Source organism: Pipistrellus hanaki, assembly GCF_964339955.1.
Source record: "Pipistrellus hanaki genome assembly, chromosome: 3".
NCBI lineage: Eukaryota > Metazoa > Chordata > Mammalia > Chiroptera > Vespertilionidae > Pipistrellus > Pipistrellus hanaki.
In genome coordinates this window covers 143857663-143885643 of record NC_140505.1, presented here as the reverse complement: position 1 = coordinate 143885643, position 27981 = coordinate 143857663, and the positions used below count along the sequence as shown (strand labels likewise).

Below are 27981 nucleotides of genomic sequence, written 5' to 3'. Positions count from 1 at the left end.
GAGGGGCAAGGGGGGTGCTGGAATGGAAGCCCGCAGCTGCCTGTCAACCCCAGGTTCACTCCGTCACCCAGGGCCAGGGTCCCACCGCCTTGGAGCCGCCCCTGCCTCCAGGAGGTGGGAGCTGCTGTTTGGCTGGGGTTCCAGGGAGGGGGTGAAGCTTAGTCACTTACGGGTGCTTGGCTGCAAGAAAGCGAACACAGAAGGGACACAAAGCCTTTGTGCCTCGGCAGGTCCGCGTACAGCCAACCAGTTGTTTTCCATCCCCTCGGAGAAGAAGTAACTGGTGGTCAGACGGCAGGAAGAGCTTCCCAGTCACCAGAAGGGGTAGCACTGGCATGCTTCCCCGGTCAGTTTTGGGTGAAGCACTGCCCCTGCCTTGGCCAACAGTTTGAGTCGGAGAGAGGGGTCTTGGCAAACCTCCTACAGAATCCCCGTTCACAGGCCCCATGGGGCCGGGGAGGCCCCGGGGCAACAGCCCTGGGGTTAAGCGAGGGGACAAACACGGAAAATCAGTCCTTATCTGGAGCTCATTAATGGGGAACATTATTCAGCTGTGAAGGCCAAGATGGGGTGATAGGCATGTGGTGGGCCGGGGTGGGAGTGGGGGCAGGGAGAAGCTATAAGGGTGAGGAAATCTTAGTCTAAACTCCACCTCCGCCCCACGTGTCCAGATGCTGGGCGGAAGGACCCTGTAAATGCCCATGACCCAGCCTCCCCAGAAGCCCTGAGAGACAGAGCGGGAGAGAGAGAGAGAGAGAGAGAGAGAGAGAGAGAGAGAGAGAGAGAGAGAGAGAGAGAGAGACCCAAGCCTCCTGCCCTGAGACCGCTGGGCCGGCCCGCGGAAGTCGGCAGCATGTGGGAACTGCGGTCCATAGCCTTCTCCCGGGCCGTGTTTGCAGAGTTCCTGGCCACTCTCCTCTTTGTCTTCTTTGGCCTGGGCTCGGCCCTCAACTGGCCGCAGGCCCTGCCCTCGGGGCTGCAGATCGCCATGGCCTTCGGCTTGGCTATCGGCACCCTGGTGCAGGCGCTGGGCCACGTCAGCGGGGCCCACATCAACCCCGCGGTGACCGTGGCCTGCCTGGTGGGCTGCCACGTCTCCTTCCTCCGGGCGGCCTTCTACGTGGCCGCCCAGCTGCTGGGGGCCGTGGCAGGAGCTGCTCTGCTGCACGAGATCACACCCGAAGATATCCGGGGGGACCTGGCCATCAACGCGGTGAGTGCCCGCGCTGCACCCCCGCCCCAGGGCGGGTGGGGCGGAGGGAACAGGTCTGGGTGAGGGTCTGGGTGCAGAGAGAAAGAGAAGGAGTGAGGCTGCGGGGGTGGGAGCAGAGGTGCAGGAGCCAGAAACACAGCTGCCACAGGAGAGCCAGGTGGAAGGAGCAGCAGGGCCAGAGCTGAAGCCGATACGATACCCCAGCGCTGCTGCTGCCTTCTGCCCTCCCTCGTGGAGGAAGGCCTGGGCTGGGACTCGGTGGAGGACAGGGTCCCAAAGTGGAAGTGCTTTCCGAGCTGGGAGGAACCTCAGAGTGAGTCCCGTGGTCTCCTGAGGGGAGAAGGACCCACCTTTTCCTCAGCGTGTACCGCCCTCCTGCGAGGGGCTCCTCACCAGCCTCCGACACCTCCTACAGCGCTGCGGAGGAGGGTGGGTACGCCCTTCCTTAAGAACATGGAACTGAGGCTCGGAGAGGGGAAGTACAAGCCAAAAGTTCTACCGGGTGTCAATACCAGAGAAAGTGCCAGAACCAGGGGCAGCAGAGGGGTGCTGTCTCCAGACCCTGGAGCCCGTGAGCTAACTGCCGGCTTCACGACTGGCGGCTCACCGGCACGGCAGGTGGGTGCGTGGGGAGCTGAGGGTGATGCCCAGCCCCTCCATGCCCCCACTGCTCCCCTAGTCTGGGCAAGGCCTGGGCGTCTGAGGGCGTGGTGGGGAGAAATGGACTGTGCCCCTCATCAGAACCCTGACTCCGCCCCCAAGTGCCTCTTTCCGGCCTCATTTTCCTGTGTTTTTTGGCCTGCTCTGGCCCTGGCCACCAGCTTAGAGCTCTGGTGTGTCGGAAGAGTCCTGCGCAGTCCCTGTGGCCGCCCCTCCTGTGTGCGAGTGGCCCTTTCTCACACGAGGGACATAGATGCCCCAGTTGGGGGGCTTCTCTCTTTTTACCGCCTCCGAATGGACTGTGTGATGGGGCTGGGCTCAAGGCTGAGGAAGGGCTGGGACAGCCATGCCCGGGGACAGCCTGAGGAATGTGACCGTTTCCATTGAGGACAGAACAGTTGGCAGCGAGGGGAGGTAGACAAAGAGCAACTTCCTGAGAACAGGGCCAAGAAAGTCTCAAAATGTGACTGAGGAATCTCCTCTAATCGCGGGGCGACAGGATGACTAAGGAGCCAGTGGGACTCTCAGTCTCGCTCCTCCATCATGTCACAGCTGCCTGGAGCCTCAGAATGGGAGGGCCTGGGAGGTCTCCCCCAAGGTTATCACTACCATGAGGGGCTGAGGGGAACCCGCCTGGCTGCAGGGAGGCAGCGTGGGGCTGGCTTACCCAGAGGCCAGAGGCCCCTAGAAAGGCTAGCCTGGCCCCCGGGGAGTTTCCATTGGTGTGCGCCTGCTCTGTGCCAGGCCAGATAGCATCTTATTCTTGGTATAATGCTGTAAGGTGCGTTCTGGGACCCTCTACCAAGAGCGGTAAATTGAGGCTCAGCATTCAACTGATTCAGGTCACAGAACCAGTAAGCCATGGACCCAGAGCCATCTGACACCAAACCCCCGTCCACACCGTCTCCCCTAGAGCAGCCATTTACCAGCAGGAATGGGGCTGGGGCTCTGACACTGTCGATTCCAGTCCTCACACAGTCCTCCGGAATTTTGTTGTCCCCATTTTACAGAAGGACAAACCGAGGCAGAAGTAAGTAGGGGCCCGTGGTAAGTCAGAGGCCTCCAAAGTGTCTGCCTCTAAGGTGCCTCTCACTGTCCCCCCTCCCCCCCCCACAGGCGGTGACATTGGCCCACAGGGGGTTGGCATAGGCTCTAGGAGACCCGACAGTGACAGCACAATGGCAAGGATCCAGGGGTCGGGTTTCAAGGCCTGCAGAAGGGGCATGGGAGGTGAGAGCTGTCACAGGTCTGCCTGGTTCAGTGCCCAGCCCCAAAGGGCAGGGTGTAGGGCACAGAATGACAAACACCAGAGAGAAATCCAGTTCTGGGTGTGGTCCAGTTATGAAATTAGCTCTTTGCTTGGCCTCAAGTTCTCTCATTGCCCAAGGCAGGGGCTGATGGGGTCACAGGCACCCCACATGGGTATGGAGGCATCACCTCAGCCTCCATGGTGTGTGCAGAGAGCAAATCACAGGGCAAAACTGAGGCCTGAAATGCAATGGGAAACAGGCGAAGTCAAAGGGAACCGTCAAAGGTTAGAGGAACGAGTCATATGCTAGACTTGAGGGGGGTGAGGGGCACACTGGGACTATCCCCAGACACTCGTCCCAGTCCCTGGGAGCCTTTGACCAAAGGCCTCTGGTTACACCAGGATCCTATGGCCTAGGGAGAGAGGAAGGCCTTCCTGTTACCTGGCCTCAACTTCCTGCTGCATTCAAAACCTTTTCTCTTCTTGCTCTTCAAGCAACAGAAATTTTGGCCTGTCCGATACGGCTCAGTGGTTGAGCATTGATCTATGAACCAAAAGGTCATGGTTCAATTCATGGTCACAGCACATGCCCGGGTTGTGGGCTGGGTCCCGGGTGAGAGGCGCACTGGAGGCAGCCAATCAATGATTCTCTCTCATCATTGATGTTTTTATCTCGCTCTCCCTCTCCCTCTCTAAAATCAACAAAAATATTAAAAGGAAAAGAAAAAGAAATTCTGGATTTCGCACCCTTTTCCTCTCACATCATAGGCACACATCCCAGCCCCCAAATCTCCTGGGCTATGGAGTCATTTTTCCTCCTCTGACCGGGGACTCAGGCCAGTCTGAGTCCATCCCTCGGCCTGTGGGCCATGGGCCCAGGAAGAAGCCAGCGGTGGTTTGGACTAAGGTGGCTGGTGAGCCCGGACATTCTGGCTCCCGGCCAGCCCACAGGCCGCCCTGGAGTCTTGACAGGACGATGGAGCCAGTGAGGGAGCACGCTCACTGTCCCCCTCTCTGTCCTCAGCTCAGCAACAACACGACAGGCGGCCAGGCCGTCACGGTGGAGCTCTTTCTGACCCTGCAGCTGGTGCTCTGCATCTTCGCCTCCACCGACGAGCGCCGGAGCGACAACCTGGGCACCCCTGCCCTGTCCATCGGCTTCTCCGTGGCCCTGGGCCACCTCCTCGGGGTAGGTCATGGTCTCAGCCTTACCGTCTACACAGACTTTCCCTCAAAGAGACACAGAATCCCCCCACGTGGCAGGCAAAGGCCCCACAGGGACAGATCAGACTCCCACGAAGGACAGACACACCCCAGAGGGTCTGACTGCCAGATACCCAAGCACAGATCTCACTCCAGCCTCCAAGGACAGAGCCCAGTAAACATAACATGAACCTAATTGTCCGGGGGGTGGACTCCCTTTAGGCTGAGCTCATGGTCTGGAGAGGGGCACAGGACTCCTGCCCAGGCCTCCCCTCTTTTCTCTCCCTCCCCCTGCCTCCCACTGCAGATCCACTACACCGGCTGCTCCATGAATCCCGCCCGCTCCCTGGCTCCGGCTGTTGTCACCGGCAAATTTGATGACCACTGGGTAATGGCAGAATCCTCCACCCTTCTCCCTCCCCAGAAACCCAGCCCAGCCAGGCCTGGAACAGGTCGGGGAGGGGGGCTCCACACCATTCCGGGTCCGGGGGCCCACCCTGGGGTCTGATGCTGAAAGACTCAGTCTCCCCCTCTGGCCTCACCGCCTTCGGAGAGGATTAGGTGAGGTCACTGGTGTGAGCAGGTCCCTCGGTGCCTTGGGACTTGATAAACGGTAGCTGGCGAACACATTTTTAAAAATATATATATATATTATTGATTTTTTTTTACAGAGAGGAAGAGAGAGGGATAGAGAGTTAGAAATGAGAGAGCATCATCGATCAGCTGCCTCCATCACACCCCCCACCGGGGATGTGCCCACAACCAAGAGCCTGGACCCGGAATCGAACCTGGGACCTTTCAGTCCGCAGGCCGACGCTCTGTCCACTGAGCCAAACCGGTTTTGGCCGAACACATGTTCTTTATTTGGCACTTATCTAGCGCTCAGTGTGTGCCAGGCCTTATTCTACATTAACTCCTTTAGTTTTCGCAACCCTGGGCGGTGTTAAATGAAAAGAAACCGAGGCACCGAGTGGGGAATAAGGTGTCCAGGTTCAACCAGGCAGTCCGCGGGGGAATAAGCCCCCTGAACCCCAACTCACAGGTCTCCCCCAACAGCCCGCGTGGCCGTTTCTAATCACAGGGCGCGCACTCCATACCCCTGCGAGGCCTCGTGGCCCCGCGGCGGGAGAGGAGCAGGGCCGCCCCGCGCGCCCCGCGCTCCCAGCGCCTCCGCTCCCCCCGCAGGTCTTCTGGATCGGACCGCTGGTCGGCGCCATCCTGGGCTCCCTCCTCTACAACTACGTGCTGTTCCCGTCCTCCAAGAGCCTGGCGGAGCGCCTGGCCGTGCTGAAGGGGCTGGAGCCCGACACCGACTGGGAGGAGCGCGAGGTGCGGCGGCGCCAGTCGGTGGAGCTGCACTCGCCGCAGAGCCTCCCGCGCGGCAGCAAGGCCTAGGCGCCCGCCGCCCCGGCCCGGCGCCCAGCCCTGCCCGGACTCCCGCCGCCCGCCAGCCGGCCCCCGGCCCGGGCCCAACGCTGGCCCCAGGGCAGAGTAGCTGCTTCCGGGCCTGCACGGCTCCCGGGTGCGGGGTGGTGGGGAGCCGGCCGACCGTCTAGAGGCCGCAGGTGGAGGGCAGCGGACTCCCTCTGGCCCCTTGCAGGGAGCTGGGAAAGGAGGGCGGGTGAGCGGGCGGAGGAAGGTTCTGGGGAGCCTGTCTCCAGGAGTGGGTTGGGTTGGGGAGGGAGAGTGTGCAGACCCCATCATGGAGGGTCTGGGAATGGGGTTTCCCTAGTGTGCGAGTGTGTTCATCCCCGCATGGCTCTCTGTCCCCAGGTGTAGGGCTGTGCGTGCTCCTGAGTGTGAGCGAGTGTGCCTGCGGTGGTGCAGGTGTGGTGGCTGGCGACCTCTCCCTCACCTTCCCCTGGACCCCTTCCTCCCTTCCTCCCTTCCTGCAGTAGCTCCACTTCCTCTGTGGGATTGAGTCCTTGCCAGGGTCCTCCCTGGCGCTCCAAGAGTGTGCTCCCTGGAGAAGGGAGGGTCTGGAGGCCACGGAGAGGGCTGAGGCAAGCACCTGAATTCCCCACCCGGCCCCTCCTGGAAAATTTCCCCAAGGTCAGCGCTGGGCTAAGGCTTGTCAGGACCCATTGCTAGAGGCGGAAAGGTGAACCAGAGGATGGCTCCCCCAGAACTGACCTCTGGGAAAGAGGGAAAGTGGGTGTCCAGGGACCTCCTTCTGGCCTGCGGAGGATCTCTCCCAGGGAGAGATGTGTGTGTACGCGCGCGTGTGTGTTTGTGCACGTGTGCATGTGACCCACATGTGTGCATGTGCCCCCACCTCCAGGGGGCTCTAGACCTAGAGATTAGCCTCCCACTGTGACAGAGAAAACAAGCGTTCTTTGTGGGCCCCTGGCTTTTGTCTTGGGAGAGGGAGAAATTTGCAACTAGACACTTCTTGAAAGGGGACACTCGGTTTCGCAAGTGAGCCCTCTCACCCAGCACACCCTGTGGCTGGCTGAGCAAGGAAGGCGCTTGGGCATGAAACCACAGGCACCAGGCAACACCCCTCCATCACCCATCCCTCCACCGGCACTCCGCCCCCCCCCCCCCAGCAGCTCTTCCCTCTCCGTCCCTCCTCATTCCCGGGCTCCCTCCCCAGCCCCCCACAGGACAGCCCCTGTGGAGAGAGTAGCCCAGCACTCACGGGCCGGAGGAGGGAAATGGCGTGTGCAGGCCGAGGCGGGTTTGTGTCCAGAGCCTGGGCTCCTACGTTTCCAGGCCAGTGCGTCGGCCCTCCGTGAGATTCACTGGGATTAAGTGAGATGCTCCCTGTAAAGATGCTGTGTGAACTGTGATTCCTCACACCATCATCACTCATTATCGAAACCATTCCACCATTCCTGCTTCGTGGGGCTAGAATGCAGAAGGGCCCCGGCCCCCTCCTCTTTTTACCTCTTTTGGTTGGTAGTCCGAGCAAAGGAGAGCCCTGAGAACCCCAAGGTGCAGGCAGAAGGGCCTAGGCTTGGGTCTGGCCCCTTCCTGGTCCGGCCTCTTAAACTCTCCTGACCTGAGTGCACCCTGCTTGTTCTCTCCTTTCTTTCTTCCCACCACCCAGACCATCCCTTCTCTCCTTCCTCTCCGACCTGCTGCGTAGCTAACTTAAGAATCACACCTTGAGCCCCTTCTGCATGCTCTCTGAGGCCTTCATGCTCTCAGGGCGTTTATAGGTGTCTGTACCTCACTGCGCCAGGCACCCACTGTGGACCCGAGCCTCCAGCCCTTCCTCCTCCTCTCCCTTCAGAGATGGACCGAGTACCAGGAACATTCCTGTAATTGTGCCCACCTTTGCATCTGTCTTTTTTGTCTTCCTTGACCAAAGCTCCCTTTAGGGTCAGAAAAAGGCTGCTCTGAGTCATTGGAGGTGATTCTGCCTCACCCCCCAAACCGCGCCCCCTCCTCCTCCCGCCCCCTGACCAGCCACTTGACCTCCAAGACAGTACTGGGAGGAGACTCAAGTCAGAGACCAAAGTGACCTCCAGGGCGGTACTCCTGGCGCTGACTGTCCTCTGGGAGTTCAGAGACAGCAGGGCTCTGAGCTGTGGGCCATGCCCGGATGTGTCTCAGGCACTTCATCCCCACCCCACCTCCCCTCAGCCTGTCCCTTTAGAAGTTACCAAGAATTTCTCTCCATGTCTGTTTCACTTCCTGGGTTTCATCTCCCTCAGAACTAAATGTGAGATCCCCACCACTTCTAGCCCCGATGGCCCAGATTGGGGTTACTAAGGTCAGAGTTCAAGGCAAAATTCTAAGTGATGGGGTTGGAGGAGAACTGGCACCTTTGAGCGTCTCTTGTGTCCCAGCCTCTGTGCTGGGTGCTTCACATGCGTTTTCTCACTTACGGAATCCTCCTAAAACTGCAGTGCTCCCTTACCCCGACCTGCGGGACGGGCAGGGCAAACACTGTCATGTGCCGCAAAATGACATTTAGGTCAACAATTCATCACATATGTGACGGTGGTCTCATAAGATTATAACAGAGATGAACATTCCAATCGCCTATCATAACATCGTAGCACAGCAATTACTCACCTGTCTGTGATGATCTGGTGCAAACAAACCTACGGCGCCATCAGTAGTATAAACGTATATGGGTTTATTCCATCCGGGTTGGTGTGAGTTCACTCAGTGACATGAGTTCACACAATGACAAGATTGCCTAACGATGCATTTCTCAGAATGTGTCCCCCTCCTTAAGTGGCCCATCCCTGTACTGTTCTTCCTCTTTTATAAACTGAAGCTAAGAAAGAGGTCAGAAGTCGTGGAGACAAGACTTGAACTGAGGCCTTTTATTCAAAACCCCATGATGGTTTCAGTCAGAAGTCAGAGGAGACGAGGTCCGGTCTGAGGCAAGTCCCAGACCCCTCTTGGAAGCCCCTGGCAGACACCAACGCACGCAACTGAGCCCGTTCAGCCCAGCCCACGGACTTGTGGTGGACACAGGGCCCTGGAGGGCTGTGGCGGGGCAGGAGTGAAATGACGAAGAACACGGGGCTGGTTTCTGCCCTTGAAGAGCACTCAGGGTGGAGGAGGATGGAAGTGAGTCACATCTCAAACCAGACAGAGGCCGGGCAGCACAGAGGCAGGTGGACAGGTCCCCAGGCTGGGGACAGAGAAGGCTCTGAGCTGAGGGGAGGAGGTAGCTGACCACTGGGTCCCAGCAGCATCCATTCCCGTAACCCCCCACGTTGTGTCAGATAAAGACTTTGCGCCTGCAAATGTTGCTTTGATGTTTTGTATCTTTAAGCTGTACATATGCAATGCCCCCCAGCTAGACTGTACGCCCTACAGGGGCAGGCCTCCTCCCAGTTCTCAGCTGGCATTCTCCTGTCTATCCTCATTCCTCTGTGTTGTCTGGCACAGCACCCTGCGTATATTAAGCTCAATAAATGCTCATTTGCAAACCAGTGCTGTTTCTTCCACAACTTAGAGATGGTCAGTACAGCCCAAAGTGCCAGCAGGCAGACGGGGGTCCCTGGCACATCCTGGGCTCCCCAGAGCTGCTGTTAGGAATGGTGCAGCGAGGGTTTCAATGCTCAACTGATTGGTGGCAACCTGGCCAGAGGAGCATCCAGGCTCTGTGACCCAGGTGGCACCATGGAGAGGGCACCAAGACATGGGTAGGCTGTGTGGCCTGCAGACAGAGTCAAGAGCAGCCCCTTTTGGTCCCCTCGTGCAGGCTGTAGCACTGTGTTGGAAAATCAGGGCAGAACCTCCAGGATCTGGGACAAACCTAATGCTCCATGAGTTCAAAACTGACCACCTGCTCTTCTCTCCAAACCTGTGCTTCCTATGCCCGGACACACTGGCTCAGCGGTTGAGCATCCACCTATAAACCAGGAGCTGTTTGATTCCCGGTCAGGGCACATGCCCTGGTTACAGGCTCAATCCCCAGTGGGAGGGGTGCAAGAGGTAGCCAATCAATGATTCTCTTTCATCATTGATGTCTCTATCTCTCCCTCCCCCTTCCTCTCTGAAATCAATAAAAATATGTACTTTTAAAAAACACCTGCTCTGCCCACAGTCCTTTCATCTCAACTGATAACAACTCCATTTTCCAGCTGCTCAGGCCAAAACGCTCATTATCCTTGACTCCTTGCTCTCACTTGCCACGTGAGCCCCATCAGAGAACCCTGTCAGTTCCACCTTCACGGGAGACCCAGAATCCAATCATCCTCACCTCAGGTCCTGGCCACCATCATCTCCCCCTGGATGTCAGTCCCCCTGCTTCCATTCCTGCCCCTTCAGTCTCTTCTCAACACCGCCCCAGAGGGGCCAGGTTGCAAACTTTGTCAGACCACATCAGTCCTCGACTCTGACTTCCTTGATCTCCCAAGGAAGCCAGCAGTCCTTTGGGGGGGTGCACAGGTCTACCCACCTTCACCACCCCTGTCCTCCACCACCTCCACCACCTCCACCACCTCCTTAAGCTTCTTCCCCTTGCTCCCTCTGCTGGGAATGCTCTTCCCTCAGGCATAGGCATGGTTCTCTCCCTCTCCTCTTTCAAGTCTTTGTTCAGCTGTCACCTTCTCCGTAAGACCTACACTGACACCGCTTTACAATTTCAAAGAAACTCCACTGCCACCCCAGCACAGACCCTATTTTCCCATAGCACTGAACAGTCTATTGTACTAGATAATCTGCACATGTCCGTTATGTGTTGTCCGTCTCTTTTCACTAGAATATTAGCTCCACGAGGCAGAGATGTTGCCTGCTAGCTCATAGCTACAGCCCCTGTGCCTAGAGCAGTGCCTGGTACATAATAAGTGCTCAATAACTCTTTGTGGAGAGAATGAATGACTATTTCCCAACACTGGGGCTATGTGTAGCCCCAGGGGCATCACCTCCTGTCCCTTCCCCCCAGCCCTCCAGAGAATACAGTGGTCTCTATGTCAGGAAAGGAGAGAAGGGGCCCTCCCTGAGATAGTCTAACCCTCTCTGCCTCAAGTGGGGAGACCCATCTCCCAGCCCACGAAGGTCCCAGGGAAGCACACTCCTCTGGGGCTGGCAGGGCAGGGCCCTGGCGCTCAGAGAAAAGACAAGCCCAGGACACGGGAGCTCCTCTAGTTCTTCGTGACCACCTGGGGACGGAGGGACCCTGACAGAGAGTTGGAAGAGAGGGAAGGATTTCCAGCACAGGCCCAGGAAACATAACCAGCTGCCCCATCTGAGCAATCTGAGCAACCAGGCCTCCTTCCTCAGCCACACCACGCCCATTCCTGGTGACACCGAGGGTCCCCTCTCAGGTCACGGTGTGACTCCGCACCTCTGAGCCTGTGTCCCCTCACACGCAGCTCAGAATCCAATCACACAGTGGAGGCCGAAGGCCTTGGTTAGAGGTAAAGGACTGGGCCAAATCCTCAAGCAGGAGCTTCCCCTGGTGGCCAGTCTCCTGTGAGCACTGCTGAGTCCTTCCACTCCCAGAGACCTGTGGGGTCACGCAGACAGTGCCCAGGGAGAGAAGACAAGAAAGAAGGTGGAAGGGTGCAGACGGGAGGCGAGTTCAACAGCCCTCAGCACCTGTGGGGTTATCAGGGTCCTTGATAACAATTTCTTTGAAATTGTATCAGGGCCAGGCCCACAACAGGCCCACAAAATCCTACACCCAGCCTCCATGCTGTGCCAGGAGCAGGGCCCAGGACCCAGGGCAGAAAGGACAGACAGACCTCTGCCTTAAGAGGAGCCATGTGGGGGAGGAGCTATTCCAGCAGGAAGCACTGACGGAGGAGGAACAATAACAGGGTTTCTTCGGTCCCTGTTTTCTTTGGCCTCTGAGCTGCCACGGAGCCCAGAGCCCGGACCTCTAGGCCCTTGGCTTTCCTCCCGGTCCCTCCCCTTCGCCCCTACCTGACAGGCGGACAGAGGAGCACCTGTTCTTTCCCTCTGCTGCACCCGCCACCTTAGCTCCACACAGAGCCTTCGGGGGGCTTTTTAAATTACAGTTGCAACACCAGGAAGCTTTACTTAGCCTTACTCCGCGCCAGGCTCCGTGCTAAGTCTTCCCAAGGACACACGGTGGGGGGGAGTGGTGGGGGGTTGGAGGAGGGAGGTTATTAGTGCAGCTCCCCTCTCGGGATCCCAAGAGTCATTCCCTGCCCCTCCTCCAAGCCCTGAGGGCACTCCAGCCTCATTCCCCACGTGCCTGACCCGGAGATAGGAAAGGGGAGAGGTGGGAGGAATGGTGGGTAGCAGCTGGGAGCTGAGAGAGAAGGTGCAAAGGCAGGAGGAGCCGTGGGAACTGGAAGAAAGTGTGACCCCGACCAAGGGTGGGAGGACCTGGCTGGGGGCATTGAAAACGACCACCTGGAAGAGAGACAGACATAGAAACGGAGGTAGAGACAGACAGAAACCAAGGAAGTCACAGACATTAAGAGGCAGAAGGAAGGTGAACTAGAGAGAGAGGCTAGAGAGGCTGAGGCTGTAAAAGGAAGCGGGGAACAGAATGGAAAGGAGAAGGAGAGGGAGAGACTAGGGAGAAACACAGAAAGTCTGAAAAAGAGAGATGGACAGGGTTTGGAGAAACAGACCGAAGGAGAAAGCCAGAGGAGCTGCAGAGAGAGGGAGGAAATTCAAGGCTGAGTGAGAGTCTGAAGGACAAGGAGGCTACCGGGGCTGAGGGGAGGCGGGGAGCTGGAGGAGAAGGAAAAGCTGGGACCTGGGGTGGGGGCTTCTGAAAGGAAGGCGGGAGAGCCCAGTCCCGGCATGGGAGGTCCGCGGTGCCCTGCAGCCCCACCACCCCACCCCGCCCCACTCCAGCGCCCCAAGTCCCAGGCTCCTTCCCTGCCTGAAACCTAACCCACCATGCCCCTCTTTCGGTCCCATGTACAAAGTGGCCCCCCAAGCAGGCCATGCTGCAGGGGTAGGACGGTTGCAGAGCAGAGGGTGCCTCCGGGGCTGCACCGGCTCCTTCCAGGGCTGCCCTGTGGCTGCTGAGGTCCAGGGTGGCCAGGCGCGGGGAAGCCTGTCCCGGGCGCTCGCTTTTCCCAAAACGCCCCCACTCCAGCCCGGGAGGCCCGCCCGGTCCGGGCCAGGGAGAGGCCCACGACGGCCGGCCGGACTGACGGCCCTGCACGGCCCAGCCCGCCAGCCGCCCCCGCCAGCGGGGAGCTGAGAGGCGCTGTCCGCGGGGATCGCATCACTCTGCCCCGCCGCCCGCCGGGGTGAGGCTGCGCGAGGATGCCCGGGGCGCGGGAGGCCCAGGAGGAGCCGGACCCGGGGCCCGCGGAGGAGGAGAGCAGGGAGGACCGCGGCGGGGGGCGAGCCCGGCGGCGGCGGAGGTCGGTAGTAGGACGGGGGAGCCCAGCCAAGTGTCCGCGGGGCCCGGGGCACGCGGCGCGGAGCTGAGCGCGGGAGCCGCCCGGAGCTCGCCATGCGCGGGGCGCCGGCCGCGGGGCCGGTCTACGCCGCCGCGCGGGTCCCCTGGCCCCGACAGGCCGCAAGCTGCCCGGGCTGGAGCCCCCGCGGGGCCCGGGACGGCGGCGGCGGCGGCGCAGAGCCCGGGGCGGCCGCGGAGGGCGCTCCCCGCGAGCGGCGCTGGCCGCGGAGCGCGGGAGCCGCCCCCTGCCCCCCCGCGCCCGCCCCGGCGGGGGGCGCCCGCCCGCTATATAGCGCGCCCCTGCGGCGCCCGCGCCAGCCCGCCCGCCGCGCGCCCGGCCCCGGAGAGCGCGCCCCGGGGAGCCGGTGCCTCGTCCCCCGCGCCCCCGCCGCCGCCCCGACGGGCGCCCGCCGCCGCCGCCGCCGCCCGGGCCCCGCGGCCACCATGAAGAAGGAGGTGTGCTCCGTGGCCTTCGTCAAGGCCGTGTTCGCCGAGTTCCTGGCCACCCTCATCTTCGTCTTCTTCGGCCTCGGCTCGGCCCTGCAGTGGCCGTCGGCGCTGCCCACCATCCTCCAGATCGCGCTGGCCTTCGGCCTGGCCATCGGCACCCTGGCCCAGGCCCTGGGGCCCGTGAGCGGCGGCCACATCAACCCGGCCATCACGCTGGCCCTCCTGCTGGGCAACCAGATCTCCCTGCTGCGCGCCGTCTTCTACGTGGTGGCCCAGCTGCTGGGCGCCATGGCCGGCGCGGGCATCCTCTACGGGCTGGCGCCGGCCAACGCGCGGGGCAACCTGGCGGTCAACGCGGTGAGTGCCCCCCGGGGCTGGGGGTGGGCCAGGGCACACCACCGAGGCCAGGAAGAGGAATACCCGGGCCCCTGGGGTGTGCCTGCTCAGCCTTCCCGGGTTTTACCTGCCCCCTCTTTTGCGGCCCCTTCGCGGCCTTTCTCCTGGAGCCTACCGCCCCTCCTTTTTGTCCGAAGCTCCTGCCTTTTCTCCTGTCTTTCCCTGAGCTCTGCCTTCCTCTGGCGCCCTCACAGCTCCCGTCCCTTCCTCAGTGGAGTGGTTTCCTGGAACCATCAGAGAGGAGGGTTGCAACCTTGGCTTCTGACCCTGGCCTCTCTGAGTCTCATTTTCCTCAGCCATTGCAGGGGGATGGCGGCCACTGACCGCAGCAGGTGTCAAGGGGTCCCACTTAGAGATCGTGCATGTGAACCCCTCATTCCGTTCTAGTGGGAGGGTGTCTGTTGAATACTGGCTCCCGTTCCTGGCCCCTGCTGCCTCCCCCTCTGCACCCCCCCCCCAAAGCCCCAGATTTAGCCCCCATGTCCCATGCACACTGGGTTCATTAGGCAAACACAGAGGAGGATTTTCTCGGCCATTGCCAGGCCGTGAGTCAGCCGCACTGGAGAGACGGGTTTGAGGTTGGCCTGGCAGTGGCTCAGGCACGGGCGGGAGGTGGGCTGGGGGTGCAGTAGGCAGACTGGGCAGCTGCCCACAGGAGGGAGGGGAAATGCCAGCCTGTGGGGGTTGGAGCCTGGGCAGAACCGCTGATAGGGCTGTGCCAATAGAAGCTCCCTCATCCCACCCTCCGGCCACGGCCCGCGCCCCGGCCCTGTACGCGCTGTGAAGTGTGCAGACTCTCCGGCAGCCGGCCTCCCGGCCTGGACGTGCACGGGGCTGGGGCGTCCTCGGAGGCCCTACACCCCTCTCTCCAGGCCCCCGGCCATGGAGCCGGAAGGCGAGCCTAACCCTCCTTCCCCCTGCAGCTCAACAACAACACGACGGCCGGCCAGGCCATGGTGGTGGAGCTGATTCTGACCTTCCAGCTGGCGCTCTGCATCTTCTCCTCCACCGACCCCCGCCGCACCGGCCCCGTGGGCTCCCCGGCCCTGTCCATCGGCCTGTCCGTCACCCTGGGCCACCTCGTGGGGGTGAGCAGAGCTGCCATGTGGCTGGGGTCCTGGGGAGCCCCTCCGGGCAAATAGCCCTCTCCGGACCAGGGAACCCTGCCGTTAGGCCTGGGGTGGCGCTGTGTACTCTGTCCCAGACCGGAGCCCCCCAATCCTTCTCTAGCCCGAGGGAATACGGGAAAAGCGGGCGGAGAAGAGAGGAGTGGTCACAGGGACCGGTGGAGGGAGAGGCCACCAGCCTGGGAACGGGGATCCTGAGCTGGAGATCTGGCTGAGCCCCTGGAGTGCGGGGTGACCCTGGGAGAGTTGGGGCTCGGTGGGAGCAGACATGCACGTTGTCCTCCTCCCCACCTCCCTCTCTCTGTCCAGATCTACTTCACCGGCTGCTCCATGAACCCCGCCCGCTCCTTCGGCCCCGCGGTGGTCATGAGGCGGTTCACGCCGGCACACTGGGTGAGTCTGGGCGGCCCCGGTCCCTGGCAGTGAGGCCAGGACGCCAGCTGGGACTCCAGCCTTTCTGGGTGCTGTGGGCCCAGAGTTCGGGGTGGCCGGGGAGCAGTGGCGAGCAGTGGCTGCAGAGAGAAGGGGGCACCGTAGGGAATAGGATGCAGGCGTAGATTTATATGGACAAGGAGGCCCTTTGGGGGTGTGCGGGGGGGGGGGGGGGGGGCGCGGCTATGTCTGTCTGTCCTCTAGGTAAGCGAGGGGATCCCCACCTCTAGGCTGATCTCTGAGGATTTTGTCTGTGCCTCTGGGAGTCTGTGTGTCTGTCCTCCCTGATGTTTGACTTCCCTGTGGAGGGGTTGGGACGGTCTTCCTCCCCATTCCCATGGGTCTGTCTCTCTGGACAGTCCTGTGAGAGCTCATGGTGTCCCTCCGGAGTCTGCCCTGCCCCCTGTGGGCAGGAGAGGAGCTCTGCCGTCTCTCTGCGGAGCGATGTGTCTGTTCCCTCTGATGGCTCACCTGCCTCTTTAGGGGCAGGAGCCCTGGCCTCCGGGGCTCTGGTCTGTCTCCTTTAAGGATGTGGGTGTCTGTGATCCAAATCCTTATCCTTGGGGGGTCTGCGATCCCGTCTCCCCGAGGTGGGAGAAAGTCTTTCTTTCGGGGGGTCCGCATGTCTGTCTCTCCTGCGGGTCCCGAGTCTGTCCTCCGGAGGCGGGAGGGGGTCCCCGAGGCCGGGGCTCAGCCCGCGATGCCGCCCTGTCTCCCCCAGGTGTTCTGGGTGGGGCCCATCGTGGGGGCCGCCCTGGCCGCCATCCTCTACTTCTACCTGCTCTTCCCCACCTCGCTGAGCCTGAGCGAGCGGGTGGCCGTCGTCAAGGGCACGTACGAGCCGGAGGAGGACTGGGAGGAGCAGCGGGAGGAGCGGAAGAAGACCATGGAGCTGACCGCCCACTGACCAGCGCCAGACGGGGCTAGCCCCTCACCCCTGAATTCAGGGGAACCCGCCTCTCCCCCCCCCCCAAAAAAAAAAAAACCAACAAAGCTTCCTTCCCCACAGCCGGGTCCTCTGGGCTAGGGGGGAGGCACTCACTCCCCAGGCTGCAGTTAGAAACGGGAGCAGGAACCCATGACGGGACTCTCGGGGTGGGGCCAGGGGCTGAGGTCTGATGGGAAGGGGGGTCTCTCTGAGACAGGCCAGGCGCTGCCATGAGGTCAGACCTCAGAGAGTGTGAACTCAGCACTGAGCCACCGGGGCCAGGCCAATAAGGAGTGGCCTGCATTCCTCACTCCCCAGCCCCCCCTCCCCCAAGAGCCAGAAGGATCCTAGCCCCTAGGAGGCAGAGGCTGGCCCTCCCGAGCTCCTCAGGAGGGAGAGACTGGCTCACTGATGCTGCCTTATTTATTTCCGCTTCCAGGTGCATGGGCTGGGGCTGGGGGTTGGAGTGGGGGCTTCCCAATAAACCGCTGACGCTCACGTTCTGCCTCTGTCTCATCGCTGCTCCTCCTCACCACCCACACCTCCCCCGGCTCCGCGGGCCTCTGTGGAAGGACAGGGAGCTGAGGCCGGGGGCCCGGAGTCAGATATGGCGGAGGGAAGAGCGAGAGAGGCGAGTGGGAGCGGGAGCGAGCCCAGAGGCAGAAGGGGCGGGAGGTCAGGAGCAGGCAGGGGGAGCAGAGGAGGAGCAGCCTCTTCACTCAGCGCCGCCCACACTCCCCTCCCGCCTCAGCTATGTCAAGTCCCTGCCCCTCCGGGAGGGTGTGTCAGGCAGGAGGGGGAGAGCGAACCAGCCTGCAGCCCCTCGAGATGCCAAGGGGGTGACCAGCCAGTCTGCCATCAGGGAGGAGGCTCAGCCTGGACTCCCCTCTGCCCCTCCGTGTTCTAAAAGGAGCCATGTTGGGAGCCTGTGCTCAGGGACAGCAGCCCTACCTGCCCTGCCACATACACACACACACACACACTCACACACACAACACACACACATTCACACACACACACACACACAAACACACAAACACACACACACTCATACACACACACACACACACTCACACACACAACACACACATTCACACACACACACTCACACACAAACACAAACACATACACACACACTCACACACAAACACACATACCCACACACACACACACACACACTCTCACACACACACACACACACACTCACACACAAACACAAACACACACACAAACACACACTCTCACACACACCCACACCCACACACTCACACACACACACTTTCACACACACCCACACCCACACACTCACACACACACACACTCACACACACAACACACACACATTCACACACACACACACTCACACACAAACACAAACACACACACACACAAACACACACACAAACACACACCCACACACACACACACACACACTCTCACACACACACACACTCACACACACTCACACACACACTCACACACTCACACAAACACATACACACACACAAACACACACACAAACACACACACCCACACACTCACACACACACACTCTCACACACACACACACTCACACACACTCACACACACACTCACACACACAAAACACACACACATTCACACACACACACTCTCTCTCACACACACACACACACTCACACACAAACACACATACCCACACACACACACACACACACACACACACACGCACACACACACAGCCTGCACTGGCCCAGCTCTTTTCTGGTCTCCCCTTCCCACCCAGTGTCCCACCATCTTCCTCGCGGGGCCCTGCTCTGCCCTCACTGGCTCTTGTCCCCTTGCCGCGGACACCCCTTGAGGAACCCCCTTAACCAGCCAGGCCTCCCTCTGCGAGGCTACAAAACAGGGATTAGAGCTGCTTCCCTCCCAGGTTGCTGTGGGGTCAGATGAGAGGGAGGGGTGAGGTTCCCAGGACCCGCTCGCGCTGTGGGGAAGGGTGGGTGCAGGTGAGCAGCTCAGGACAAGGCTCTGCCTCAGACTTAAAGAGGCTGCTGGGGTCCAGGTCTGGGTGCCTAACTTTGGGTAACATACACCCTCCGAGCTTCAGTGACTTCACCTGGGAAGGGGGGCTCCTTGCATTCATGGGTGGCTGTGAGGATAAAACGAGACAATGGATAGAAATAAAACCCTGGTGCCCACAGGGCCAGACGCTTCAGGGTGAGCGCTCAGTAAACAACTGTGAAGAGGAACCAGCAGCTGGGACCCTGGCCATAGCCTGGGTCCGGGCCTCTGCTCTCCTGGGAGTGTGTGAACCTGAGCGCCAGCTTTCTCTTGGGTGGAAACTTGCTCCACAGTCTTCAGCTTTGCCTCAGAAGACAAGGGGCCGGCGGGGCTCGGAGACGGGCGGGGAAGAGGAGGGAGAGTCTGCAGGCCCTGCTGGCAAGGGTCAGTGGCAGGGGGTGGGGGTGAGGGCGGCAGAGGCCCCAGCCCTCCTCCACCTGAGCCTAGTATCTGTGGGTGGGAGCTGCAGCCGCCCTGCCCTGCCCCGCCTGCCTCATCAGCGTGCAGTTAACACCAAGAGGCAGCTATGCGTGTGAGAACCTGTGGACAGGGGCGGCCAGCTCCGGCCTCCACCCAGGCCCGGCCGCCAGTGCCAGCTCCCGCCAGCAGAGGGCGACCTCGACCACCGAATGCACAAATGCTGCTGCGCTTCTCGGCCTCGAATTCTGGGTCTGGGCTCCAGACGTGGGGGATGGAGGACACGGGGAGTCTCTCAGGCCTGGGTCCCCTGGGGCCACCGGGAAGTAGCTACTCCCAGTCCACCGCCACGCCACGATCCGAGATGGGATGCAGAAGAAAGAGCGTCCAGAAGCCTCCAGAAGACTCAGGTGCAGGCACAGCCGTGCCTGGGAGGCTGGCCTCTCCCGCAGCTCAGCAACTTGCGTTCCTTTCTCTGGCAAGTGGGCCTGTGGGGGACAGACCCTCAGGGCGGGGGGAGGCGCCCAGTCCGAGGGAGTTCCCGGCCCCGCCAGAGCGAGAGGAGCCACCTACGCTTTGGACGGCCACGTTGCGGCAGTCGGGCTCCGTGGCCAGCAGAGGGCGCTGTGCTCCGCGGTGGCTGATCCTCCACGTGCCGCCAGGTCCGGGCTCACAAAGACCTGCAGGAGCGGGCACACGCCCAGCCCCGCATCCACCCTGACCTGCAGCTGTGCCGAGGGGCTGCTCCCTCCGTGCCTGTGACAGCCTCGCCAATCCTCCTCCGCTCGTGTCCCGGCTCCATGTGTGTAATCCGAGAGGCGCATGTGTGTCACACCCAAGCACACATGCTCAGTCACACCCTTGGGACCCTCCGCTCCACCTGAAGATGGGACCAGGGAGCGCCTTGATTCCCCTCTAGGAGGCGTCCTGCCCCTCCGCTCCCCCTCTGCGCAGGGCTGCCAGGTCTCACCGGTGAAGAGATGGAGGGCTGGGGGTGAAGGAGAGGATGGACAGAGGTTGGCTGTCTAGATGGATGGACAGGAGGGTGGGCTGGAGCCGTGGTCAGCAAACTGCGGCTCGCGAGCCACAGGCAGCTCTTTGGCCCCTTGAGTGTGGCTCTTCCACAACATACCACGGCCTGGGCGAGTCTATGTTGAAGAAGTGGTGTTAGAAGAAGTTTAAAAAATTGGGCTCTCAAAAGAAATTTCAATCGTTGTCCTGTTGATGTTTGGTTCTGTTGACCAATGAGTTTGCCAACCACTCGGCTGCAGGGTCAGCTCTCTCGGCCCCTCTCTGATCGCAGTTTCCTCCCCTGTCTGCAGAGGCGGTCAGACTGCCTCGCCTGTCACGTTCTGTGGGGAGTGGTGAGATGAGGTGAGGGAAGCTACTTTGACGTCTTCCCTCCGGTCATGTGTTTATGCCCCTCCTCTTCTCTCCTGATACCTTCCTCCTTCCTGCTGCCCCATCTCCCCCGAACCCTGGTCCTCCGTCAGAGCTCGCACTCCCTTACGCATGCTCCTCCCTTCTCGGGGACCTGGGCGCCCAGAGACAGGCCTCTGGGAGGCTAAGCGCACACAGCTCCCTGGCAGGCAGTGTGGGCAGCCAGGTGTGGGGCCTTGGCAGAAGGCCTCTGAGCACGAGTGACCTAGAGCCCAGGGCTGGCTGGAACCGGAGCAAGCCCCGGCCAGTGCCCGCTGGCCTCGGGGGTGAAGGACCTTGTCCCAGGCCGGGCTGGGCCCCGGGAGGCTCTGCTCTGGGCGACCAGAACAAAGGCTGCCCTGCTCTTCATGCCCGGCCTCCGGGGCCCAGGCCGGGGCCGCTGGGTGCTTGTCCTGGAGCTGCCGCAGCACCGGGACCCTGCCCCGCGGCCCAGTCCTCACGCGTCTCACCGGACAGGGGAGGGGGTGGGGTTCTAATGACCAGCATCTCCTCGCTCAGAAACACCTCCCGGGAATTGGCACATGGACTCCTAATGACACGTGGGAGGTGGGGTTCTAATCTCCATTTCATTCGGAGGGAAACTGAAGGCACAGGCGCCGGGCACTGGTCGGGAGTGCAGTGCGCGGCGGCGAGGCCTCGGCGGACTCCTGTGGTTTGGTGCCCGGTGTGCGGGCCCGGGGCTGAGGCTCGGAAACGTGGCGGGGCTGGACGTGTCCGTCCCCAGGGGAGGGTTCTCCGGGACAGCCTCCGGCAGAGCGCCCACCCAGGCTGCCCGGGCCTCCTCCCTGAGTGGTTCCTGGAAGACCCCTCCGGCCAGCAGAGCGCAGGAGCCTGTGCTGGGACCGCGGAGGCAGGGAGGTGGCGGGCCGAGCACCCCTGGCTCCGCTCAAGCCCAGCGCCCTCTCCACACAGCCTGCCCTGCCTCCGCTGGGGAGGAAAACCAGGGCAGCCTTCATGGAGGAGTCAGACTGGAACAAAGTCTTTTGAAAAGAGACAAGAGGAAGGGCGTTCCAAATTCACGGTCCCCAGGACTCCGAGGTGACCGGGCACGTCACACAGGAGCCAGGAGAGGGAGAAGCGCACGCCGCGGTGAGAGGGAACCGCAGAGACGCCCCCGCCCCCGCCCGGGGGGGCCCTCATTCAGCGAGGGAAGGGCTGCCTCTGCTCCGGGCGGGGACGGGCCAGGGCACGGCCGCCACGGCGAGCTGCGGCCGGAGGGCGGGAGGGCGCACTGCCGGCCAGCGAGGCTGTCTGGGTGGGGCAGGAGGCCAGAGGACCTGCCTGCAGAGCGGGTCTTGAGCGGAGTGGGGGAAGCTGAAGAGTGGGGGCCGGGAAAGCATGGGGAGACGGCCGCCCAGGGTGCTGTGAGGACTGCGGAACGGAGCAGCGGCCCCTGCTGAGGCCAGGAACAGGGGCTTGTCGTGGCGGCCGGCACGGCCGGGCGAGCGTGCCCAGCGGCGCTCGGCAGAGCGGGTGGCGGGCAGAGGGTGTGGGCAGAATGGGAATGGAGAGGAGCAGGTGTGGGAGGGGGAGGAGGGAGAAGAGAGAGCCAGGACAGGGCCAGGGCATCTGGCTGGAGGAGGTAGGGTCAGGCCAGGACGGCTGGGAGGACAGAATGGGGGCGTGGGGGGGGGGGGCGAGCAGTGTTACTGTGATTGAGATGGGGAGGTGGGTGGCCAGAGCCTGTGATCAGAGCCGGGGTATTTCCCTGGAAGAGTTCAGAGGGCCCGGGCCCAGGTGAGAGCGGGGATAAGACTAAGAACAGGCAGCTGGAAGGAAGCAGATGTGAAAGCCGCCCGCCTCCAGGAGGTCATGAAGCCGGTGAAGCCCTAGCTGGTTCGGCTCAGTGGATAGAGTGTCGGCCTTTGGACTGAAGGGTCCCGGGTTCGATTCAGGTCAAGGGCACATGCCCAGGTTGCTGGCTCGATCGCCAATGGGCAGGAGGCCGCCCATCCATGACTCTCTGTCATCATTGATGTTTCTCTCTCTCCCTCCCTCTCCCTTTCTCTCTGAAATCAATAAAAACATTTTTAAAAAGCCGGTGAGGCCACCCACTCCTCCTGCCTCTGCATCCCCTCAGACGGCCGATGAAGGCACAGACTCGGGAGAAGCAGAAGGGAAGCTTTCCGCTCATTCCTTCGACAGCTCCTTATTGAGCACCTACGATGCTCTCTCCCTGTGCAGGCACCGCCGTAGGGATGAGCAAGCCTTGGCTCCTGCCTCCCTCAGGAGCTCCCGCCTCCCTGGAGACCGTTAACACCACGGCCACGGCCTGTGGTGACTGCAGCGCACAGACTGTCCAGGCGTGGCGGGACACAGAGGGCCTCGCCGAGGGAAGGGGCGGTGATGTGGGGCTGATAGGGGGGTTGCCAAGCAGAGGAGGTGGGAAGAGAAGAGAGAGCATCTTCCAAGGACAGACCAGCTCTGAGCGTTCCGGAGCCATGGGCCTTCGGATGAGGCCGGAGGGTAAAGTGCAGGGCGAGGCATGGAGAGAGGCGAGGAGGAGGAGGAGGAGGAGAAGGAGGAGGAGGAGGAGGAGGAGGGGAGGAGGAGGAGGAGGAGGAGGAGGAGGAGGAGGAAGAGGAGGAGGAGGAGGAGGAAGAGGAGGAGGAGGAGGGGGAGGAGGAGCGGGATCCCAGGGCCTGGAGGCCAGGCACGTGCACGCAGGGGGCTCACAGGAGGGACGGAGCTTTGAAGTGCTGGGCAGAGGAGCAGCAGGACAGATTTGCATTTTAGAAAGATCACTGGGGCTGCAGTGTGGATAATTGATTGGAGCAGACAGAACGGTCACAGGCAGCAGGGGTGCCGGAGGAGAGCTCAGTCAAGAAGCACGTAGGGCCCAGAAGCAGCAGAACGAGGCCTTCGGTGGATGGGGGGGGGGGGGGGCGGGGAGAAGGGTCAGGATGCTGCCCAGGTGCCTGCAGCTGAGCGGGGTGGGGGGGCAGGAGGGGTGTTTGGGGGTGGGGGAGGGGGACCTCCTTTCGGGAAAGGTTTCGTTTGGGGGGGCCTGAGGACAAGAGGGGCATCCGCTGGGCAGGTGGGTATGTCCAGGGGCGAGGTGTTAGGAGGTGAAGACAGGATTATTTTAACAGCTCGGCAGAGCCTTCTTAGGGAGGGAATGCCTTTGTTTGGGTCAGCACCTCGCTATACGGCAAAGGATGGAAGGGCAGAGCCTAGGGCTTGGGTGACTTTAGGGCGGCATGGCCACAAAACAGCCTCAGAAACGGCTCCGCTGCCCTGTGTGAGGCACAAGGGCACTGTTTTGTCCCCTGAGAAGGGGGGCGGGGGGCGGTCTGAGGAATGGGAGGGAGGGAGGGAAGCAGAGAGACAGGGAAGTGAGTGTGACTCCAGTGGAAATTTCCGCGGGCAAGCAGCAGGGCGGCCACGGCCTGTGTGCCACCTGACCAGCTGTGGAATAGAATAAGCCGCCGTCCACCTGCCCCTCTGCGTCCCCACAGGCCACGGCCCTAGGAAACGCTATTTACGCTGCTTCCCGTGACCTGGGGATGGAGGAGGGCGCTTCCTTTCACATCGGGGCTTATGGGGTGCAGGCAGTGTGAGCCATCTGGAGGCAGAGGGCTGGGAGAACAGGAGTCTCCCTGTCGTCCCCCCTCCGCACCCCCTCTTAAACCCCCCCCCCCCCCCCAGAATGCACAGGGCCCTCTGGGGCAGGCCTTGGGCTTGGGGATGCAGAGATCTCGCACTATCCACGCTGGCATCAGGGATGTGAGCGCCCTGGAGTCCCAGCGCCTGTGCCCTCCGGCTGGGCTCTGCCCACAGCCCGTCAGGCCTGTCCAGCTTGGAAACCTCCCTGGAGGTTCCAGATCAGCGCCCTGAGACCGCCCCCCCCCCCCCCCCCCAGCTGTCAGGTGAGCTCCGGGTGGACAGGCATGTGAGCGCCGGCCCACCCCGCCCACCCATCCAGACACACATAACCCGCCAGCGCGGCCCCTGCCGTCCGCCCAGCGCCGTCCTGGCCGCAGGCAGCGAGGAGCCCCAGGCGGGCCAGTGAGGCCCCAGAGCAGCCCGGACCGCAGACCAGAGGGCCCCGGGGCGGAGCGGGCCGCAGCCCACACTCAGCACCTGCAGGGATGGAGCCGGGAGGCTGCGGCTGGGCCCGGAGGCTGGGCTGCCGGCTCTGGACGGCCATCAGCAAGGCGCTGTTCGCCGAGTTCCTGGCCACGGGGCTGTACGTGTTCTTCGGCGTGGGCTCGGCCATGCGCTGGCCCTCGGCGCTGCCCTCTGTGCTGCAGGTCGCCATCACCTTCAACCTGGCCACGGCCATGGTGGTGCAGGTGACCTGGAAGACCAGCGGGGCGCACGTCAACCCCGCCGTGACGCTGGCCTTCCTCGTGGGCTCCCAGATCTCCCTGCCCCGCGCCCTGGCCTACATGGCGGCCCAGCTGGCGGGGGCCATCGTGGGGGCCGCCCTGCTCTACGGGGTCACCCCGGGAGACATCCGAGAGACCCTGGCGGTCAACGTGGTAGGTGCGGGGAGGGGCCCCCGCAGGGCCAGGGCGGGGGAGGGCCCGGCTGAGGAGAGGGGCAGGGGGGTAACCGCACAGGCACCTGCCTCACTCTTGCCGTGCTGGGCCCCGGGCCCCAGGGAGTCCGACCGCGTGCGGCTTCAGTGCAGACAGAGCAGGGGTGGGGTGGGGTCGTGGGTTGAGGAGCAGGTGGGAGCAGCCGCACGAAGGGGCAGGAGGCGGAGAAGGACCAGGCGTCGGAGGGCTGGGGAAGCCAGGGAGGGCTGGGCTGCGGGTGCCGGCAGGAACCCTGCATGCACTTCGTCTCCCTCCCCACGGTCCCCCAGCACCCTGAGGCCCATTTCACCAGCCCTCAACCAGTTCCCCTAGTCACCTCTGTTCCACCGACCTCCCCCAATCTCCTCCTTCCGCTCCATGCAGGTCTCCCCCCAATCAGCTCGCAAACATGCTCCCCAGCTTCTCTGAGCCCCGGCCACCCCCTAAACCACTGGCCCCAGCAGCCTCTGGGGCGGGAAGGGTGGCACTGCTTCTGCAGGGAGCAGGCGGCCAGGGCTGACCCCCACCCCCTGCGCAGTCCTGGCGTCCAGGCCTGGCAGGGGTGAGGCGTGACCCAGGAAACGGGCGGGGCACCTCTCCTGGGGAGCCCCTCGGACCCAGGGCAACCCTCTCGCCCAGGTGCAGAGCAGAGTCTCGGCGGGCCAGGCGGTGGCGGTGGAGCTGGTTCTGACCCTGCAGCTGGTGCTCTGTGTCTTTGCCTCCACCGACAGCCGGCAGACCGCGGCTTCCCCGGCCGCCATGATCGGGACCTCCGTGGCCCTGGGCCACCTCATCGGGGTAAGGGGCAGAGGGGCTGCGGGGGCCCGGAGGCCGGGGAACGTCCCTCCCTGCGCCCCTCAGGCCCTGGGGGTCGGGGGAGCCCCATACCCCAGGCCCAGGCTACGTGCTGCAGAGGCCACGGCCGGAGCTGGGTCTGAACTAAGGCGGCGGGGACCGGCCCTCCCAGGCCTGCCTGAGCCCCGCACACCCTGACCCACAGCCACTCCGCAGGTCTACTTCACCGGCTGCTCCATGAACCCCGCCCGCTCCTTCGGCCCTGCTGTCATCGTGGGGAAGTTCGAAGTGCACTGGGTGAGACCCTCGGGGGCAGCCGTGGGTGGGGGGTGAGGCTCGGGCCTCACCGGGGCAGGCAGGCAGTCGCCCTGCCACAGACCAGCTTGCCCCCTGAGGGAGGTTCCTGAGCTCAGAAGGCCAGGGCTTGTTCTTCCTTTCGCTCTGGCTTCCATCGCCCAGGGTGCCCAGGGGACCGGCTAGAAATGGGCCAGGGCGGGAACCGCAGCCTCAAGTCCTGGCTGTTTCCTTATTCACTGTCTCCAGCTGGACCAATTTCCAAACTTGGATAAAGAACAAGGCAAACAGAAATAGACACAACCACACACCAGCAAAGCGAGGAGCAGCACTAGCCAGGGCTCCCGGCTGGTACAGGGGAGGTGAGAGCAGGGAGGAAGGAGTGGAGGAGCCTGGGCCGCCCGTGGGAGGCGAGATCCCGCCCCCCCCCTCATTCGCGGGACAGTTCTGGACAGGACTCCTGCTTCCCAAATCCGCCACCTTTCAGGCAGCTCCAGGGCTCCCGGAGACCACGCCGGCACTGGGGAAGCGGTCAGGGTCCCACAGCCCCCCGTGATCCCGATGGCTCACGGCCGGCGCCCCTCTCTCTGCTCCTCAGATCTTCTGGGTGGGACCCCTGACTGGGGCTGTCCTGGCGTCGCTGATCTACAACTTCATCCTGTTCCCCGACACCAAGACCCTGGCCCAGCGGCTGGCCATCCTCACAGGCACCTCGGAGATGGAGGAGGTGGACGGGGCGGAGCCCCAGGAAGACGAGCGCCCGCCCAGTCCAGGGGACACCAGGATGGAGAACATGTGTCAGATAGCATAGCGCTCGGCCTGCTCAGGCTTCGGCGAGGCCTGTGCGTGGGCATGTGCCGCGTGTGCCCAGACTTCAGGTTTCCTGAGAGGAGGCGGGGGTGTAAGGGTGTGTAGGGGGGCTTGGCCTCTTGTCCTAAGAGGGGGGGGAGGGGATACCAATCCCTCCCCTGGGCATCCGTTTCTAGATAGAATTTGGGGAGCAAATCTGTCCCGCTTCCTCCTCCATCTCCAATGAACAGCGGAGGGAGGCAGGGGATTCACGCCTGCCCGCCCCCTCTCATCCAGCTGGACTCCAGACCCCCAGGTCTTGCGGGGGCGGAGGGGGGGGGGAGAGACAGGGGAATTAGAACCCAGAGAGCCAGTCTGCTTAAAGGGACCTCAGGGAACCCCAACTTCTTACCCCACCCGCAGGGAGGAGGGGCCAGACTCCCCAGAAGACTCAGAGCTCCTCAGGGATCTCTGCCCTTCGCTGTGGTTTGGGGGGAGCGGGGGAGGAGGCTGTGGCTCCCCCCTCAGGCTGGGGGCTTCCTGAGGACAGAGATTACCCCCCCTTTAGATCTTCATCACTCACTCCCCTCACCCCCCACCCCCAAATGCTCAGGAGAGAAGCCCACCCTTGGGAGGAGCTGACACGGAGAGGAAGCTCCTCTCGGGCTGGCAGAGGGCGGGAACCAGGCCAGGAAGGTTTGAGCCTGACGGGCCTTTCCCGGGACAAGCTCTTCCGGGGGTTTTCCTGCCCCCGCCCCCTGTCCCATCGAGGGGATGACTCCGGCCCGGCCCTCGGACCATGCCCTGGGCCACAGGAGCTGTCTCAGCCTCTTCTCAAATCTGCCAGGACCCCGAACGCTGTGGACTAGTCCCAAGGATGGCAGGAATGGAGCGGGCACCAAGATGTTCGGCTCCATGCCTCTGAAGGACGGCCAGAGTCTCGGCTGGTTCGTTAGTCTTTACAAGCTGCTACAAACCGATTCTGCCCGGGACCCGGGTCCTGCCTGGGCCTCAGCTTCCCCAGCGACCCAGTGGGCACAGGCCTCCCCTAGAGACTGTTGTGAAAACAAGTAAGGAATTGGAAAATGTTTGGGGAAGTAAAAGTGTTAGAAAAACAAAGCCAATAAATGACGATTATTGCTGCTATTACTGTAATTATTGGGTTTGAATACAATTGCTGTTGATAATGGGAAGAAGGGAGATAGGGAGAAGA

General features: G+C 62.3%; 4 protein-coding genes across 4 annotated transcripts in view; 3 read left to right on the top strand and 1 right to left on the bottom strand.

The window, feature by feature from the left end:
* Positions 1-27981, bottom strand: part of RACGAP1 (Rac GTPase activating protein 1) — a 190894-nt gene that overhangs the window by 120732 nt on the left and 42181 nt on the right. The gene's annotated exons all lie outside the window — the stretch shown is intronic.
* On the top strand, positions 751-5720 carry AQP2 (aquaporin 2; the record flags this gene model as incomplete). The annotated part of the gene is made up of 4 exons (XM_084877517.1): positions 751-1213; positions 4147-4311; positions 4633-4713; positions 5511-5720. Exons 1-4 carry the CDS (start codon positions 854-856, stop codon positions 5718-5720), a joined length of 816 nt encoding a protein of 271 aa, XP_084733643.1. The 5' UTR covers positions 751-853.
* AQP6 (aquaporin 6) lies at positions 4888-27913 on the top strand. Its single transcript, XM_084877516.1, has 5 exons — positions 4888-4938; positions 24448-24851; positions 25530-25688; positions 25902-25982; positions 26578-27913. The coding sequence occupies exons 2-5, from the start codon at positions 24459-24461 to the stop codon at positions 26788-26790; spliced, it is 846 nt and encodes a 281-aa protein (XP_084733642.1). The 5' UTR covers positions 4888-4938; positions 24448-24458; the 3' UTR covers positions 26791-27913.
* AQP5 (aquaporin 5) lies at positions 13564-16965 on the top strand. The gene is made up of 4 exons (XM_084876425.1): positions 13564-13941; positions 14904-15068; positions 15417-15500; positions 16261-16965. The coding sequence occupies exons 1-4, from the start codon at positions 13579-13581 to the stop codon at positions 16444-16446; spliced, it is 798 nt and encodes a 265-aa protein (XP_084732551.1). The 5' UTR covers positions 13564-13578; the 3' UTR covers positions 16447-16965.

What these genes read in the sequence shown, in the direction of transcription:
- AQP6 (XM_084877516.1), top strand. Translation starts at nt 24,459, where the DNA reads ATGGAGCCGGGAGGCTGCGGCTGGGCCCGGAGGCTGGGCTGCCGGCTC. An exon ending in CCCTGGGCCACCTCATCGGG is followed by an intron (nt 25,689 to 25,901) that starts GTAAGGGGCAGA and finishes GCCACTCCGCAG; the next exon opens with GTCTACTTCACCGGCTGCTC. An exon ending in GGAAGTTCGAAGTGCACTGG is followed by an intron (nt 25,983 to 26,577) that starts GTGAGACCCTCG and finishes TCTGCTCCTCAG; the next exon opens with ATCTTCTGGGTGGGACCCCT.
- AQP5 (XM_084876425.1), top strand. Translation starts at nt 13,579, where the DNA reads ATGAAGAAGGAGGTGTGCTCCGTGGCCTTCGTCAAGGCCGTGTTCGCC. An exon ending in GCAACCTGGCGGTCAACGCG is followed by an intron (nt 13,942 to 14,903) that starts GTGAGTGCCCCC and finishes TTCCCCCTGCAG; the next exon opens with CTCAACAACAACACGACGGC. An exon ending in CCCTGGGCCACCTCGTGGGG is followed by an intron (nt 15,069 to 15,416) that starts GTGAGCAGAGCT and finishes CTCTCTGTCCAG; the next exon opens with ATCTACTTCACCGGCTGCTC.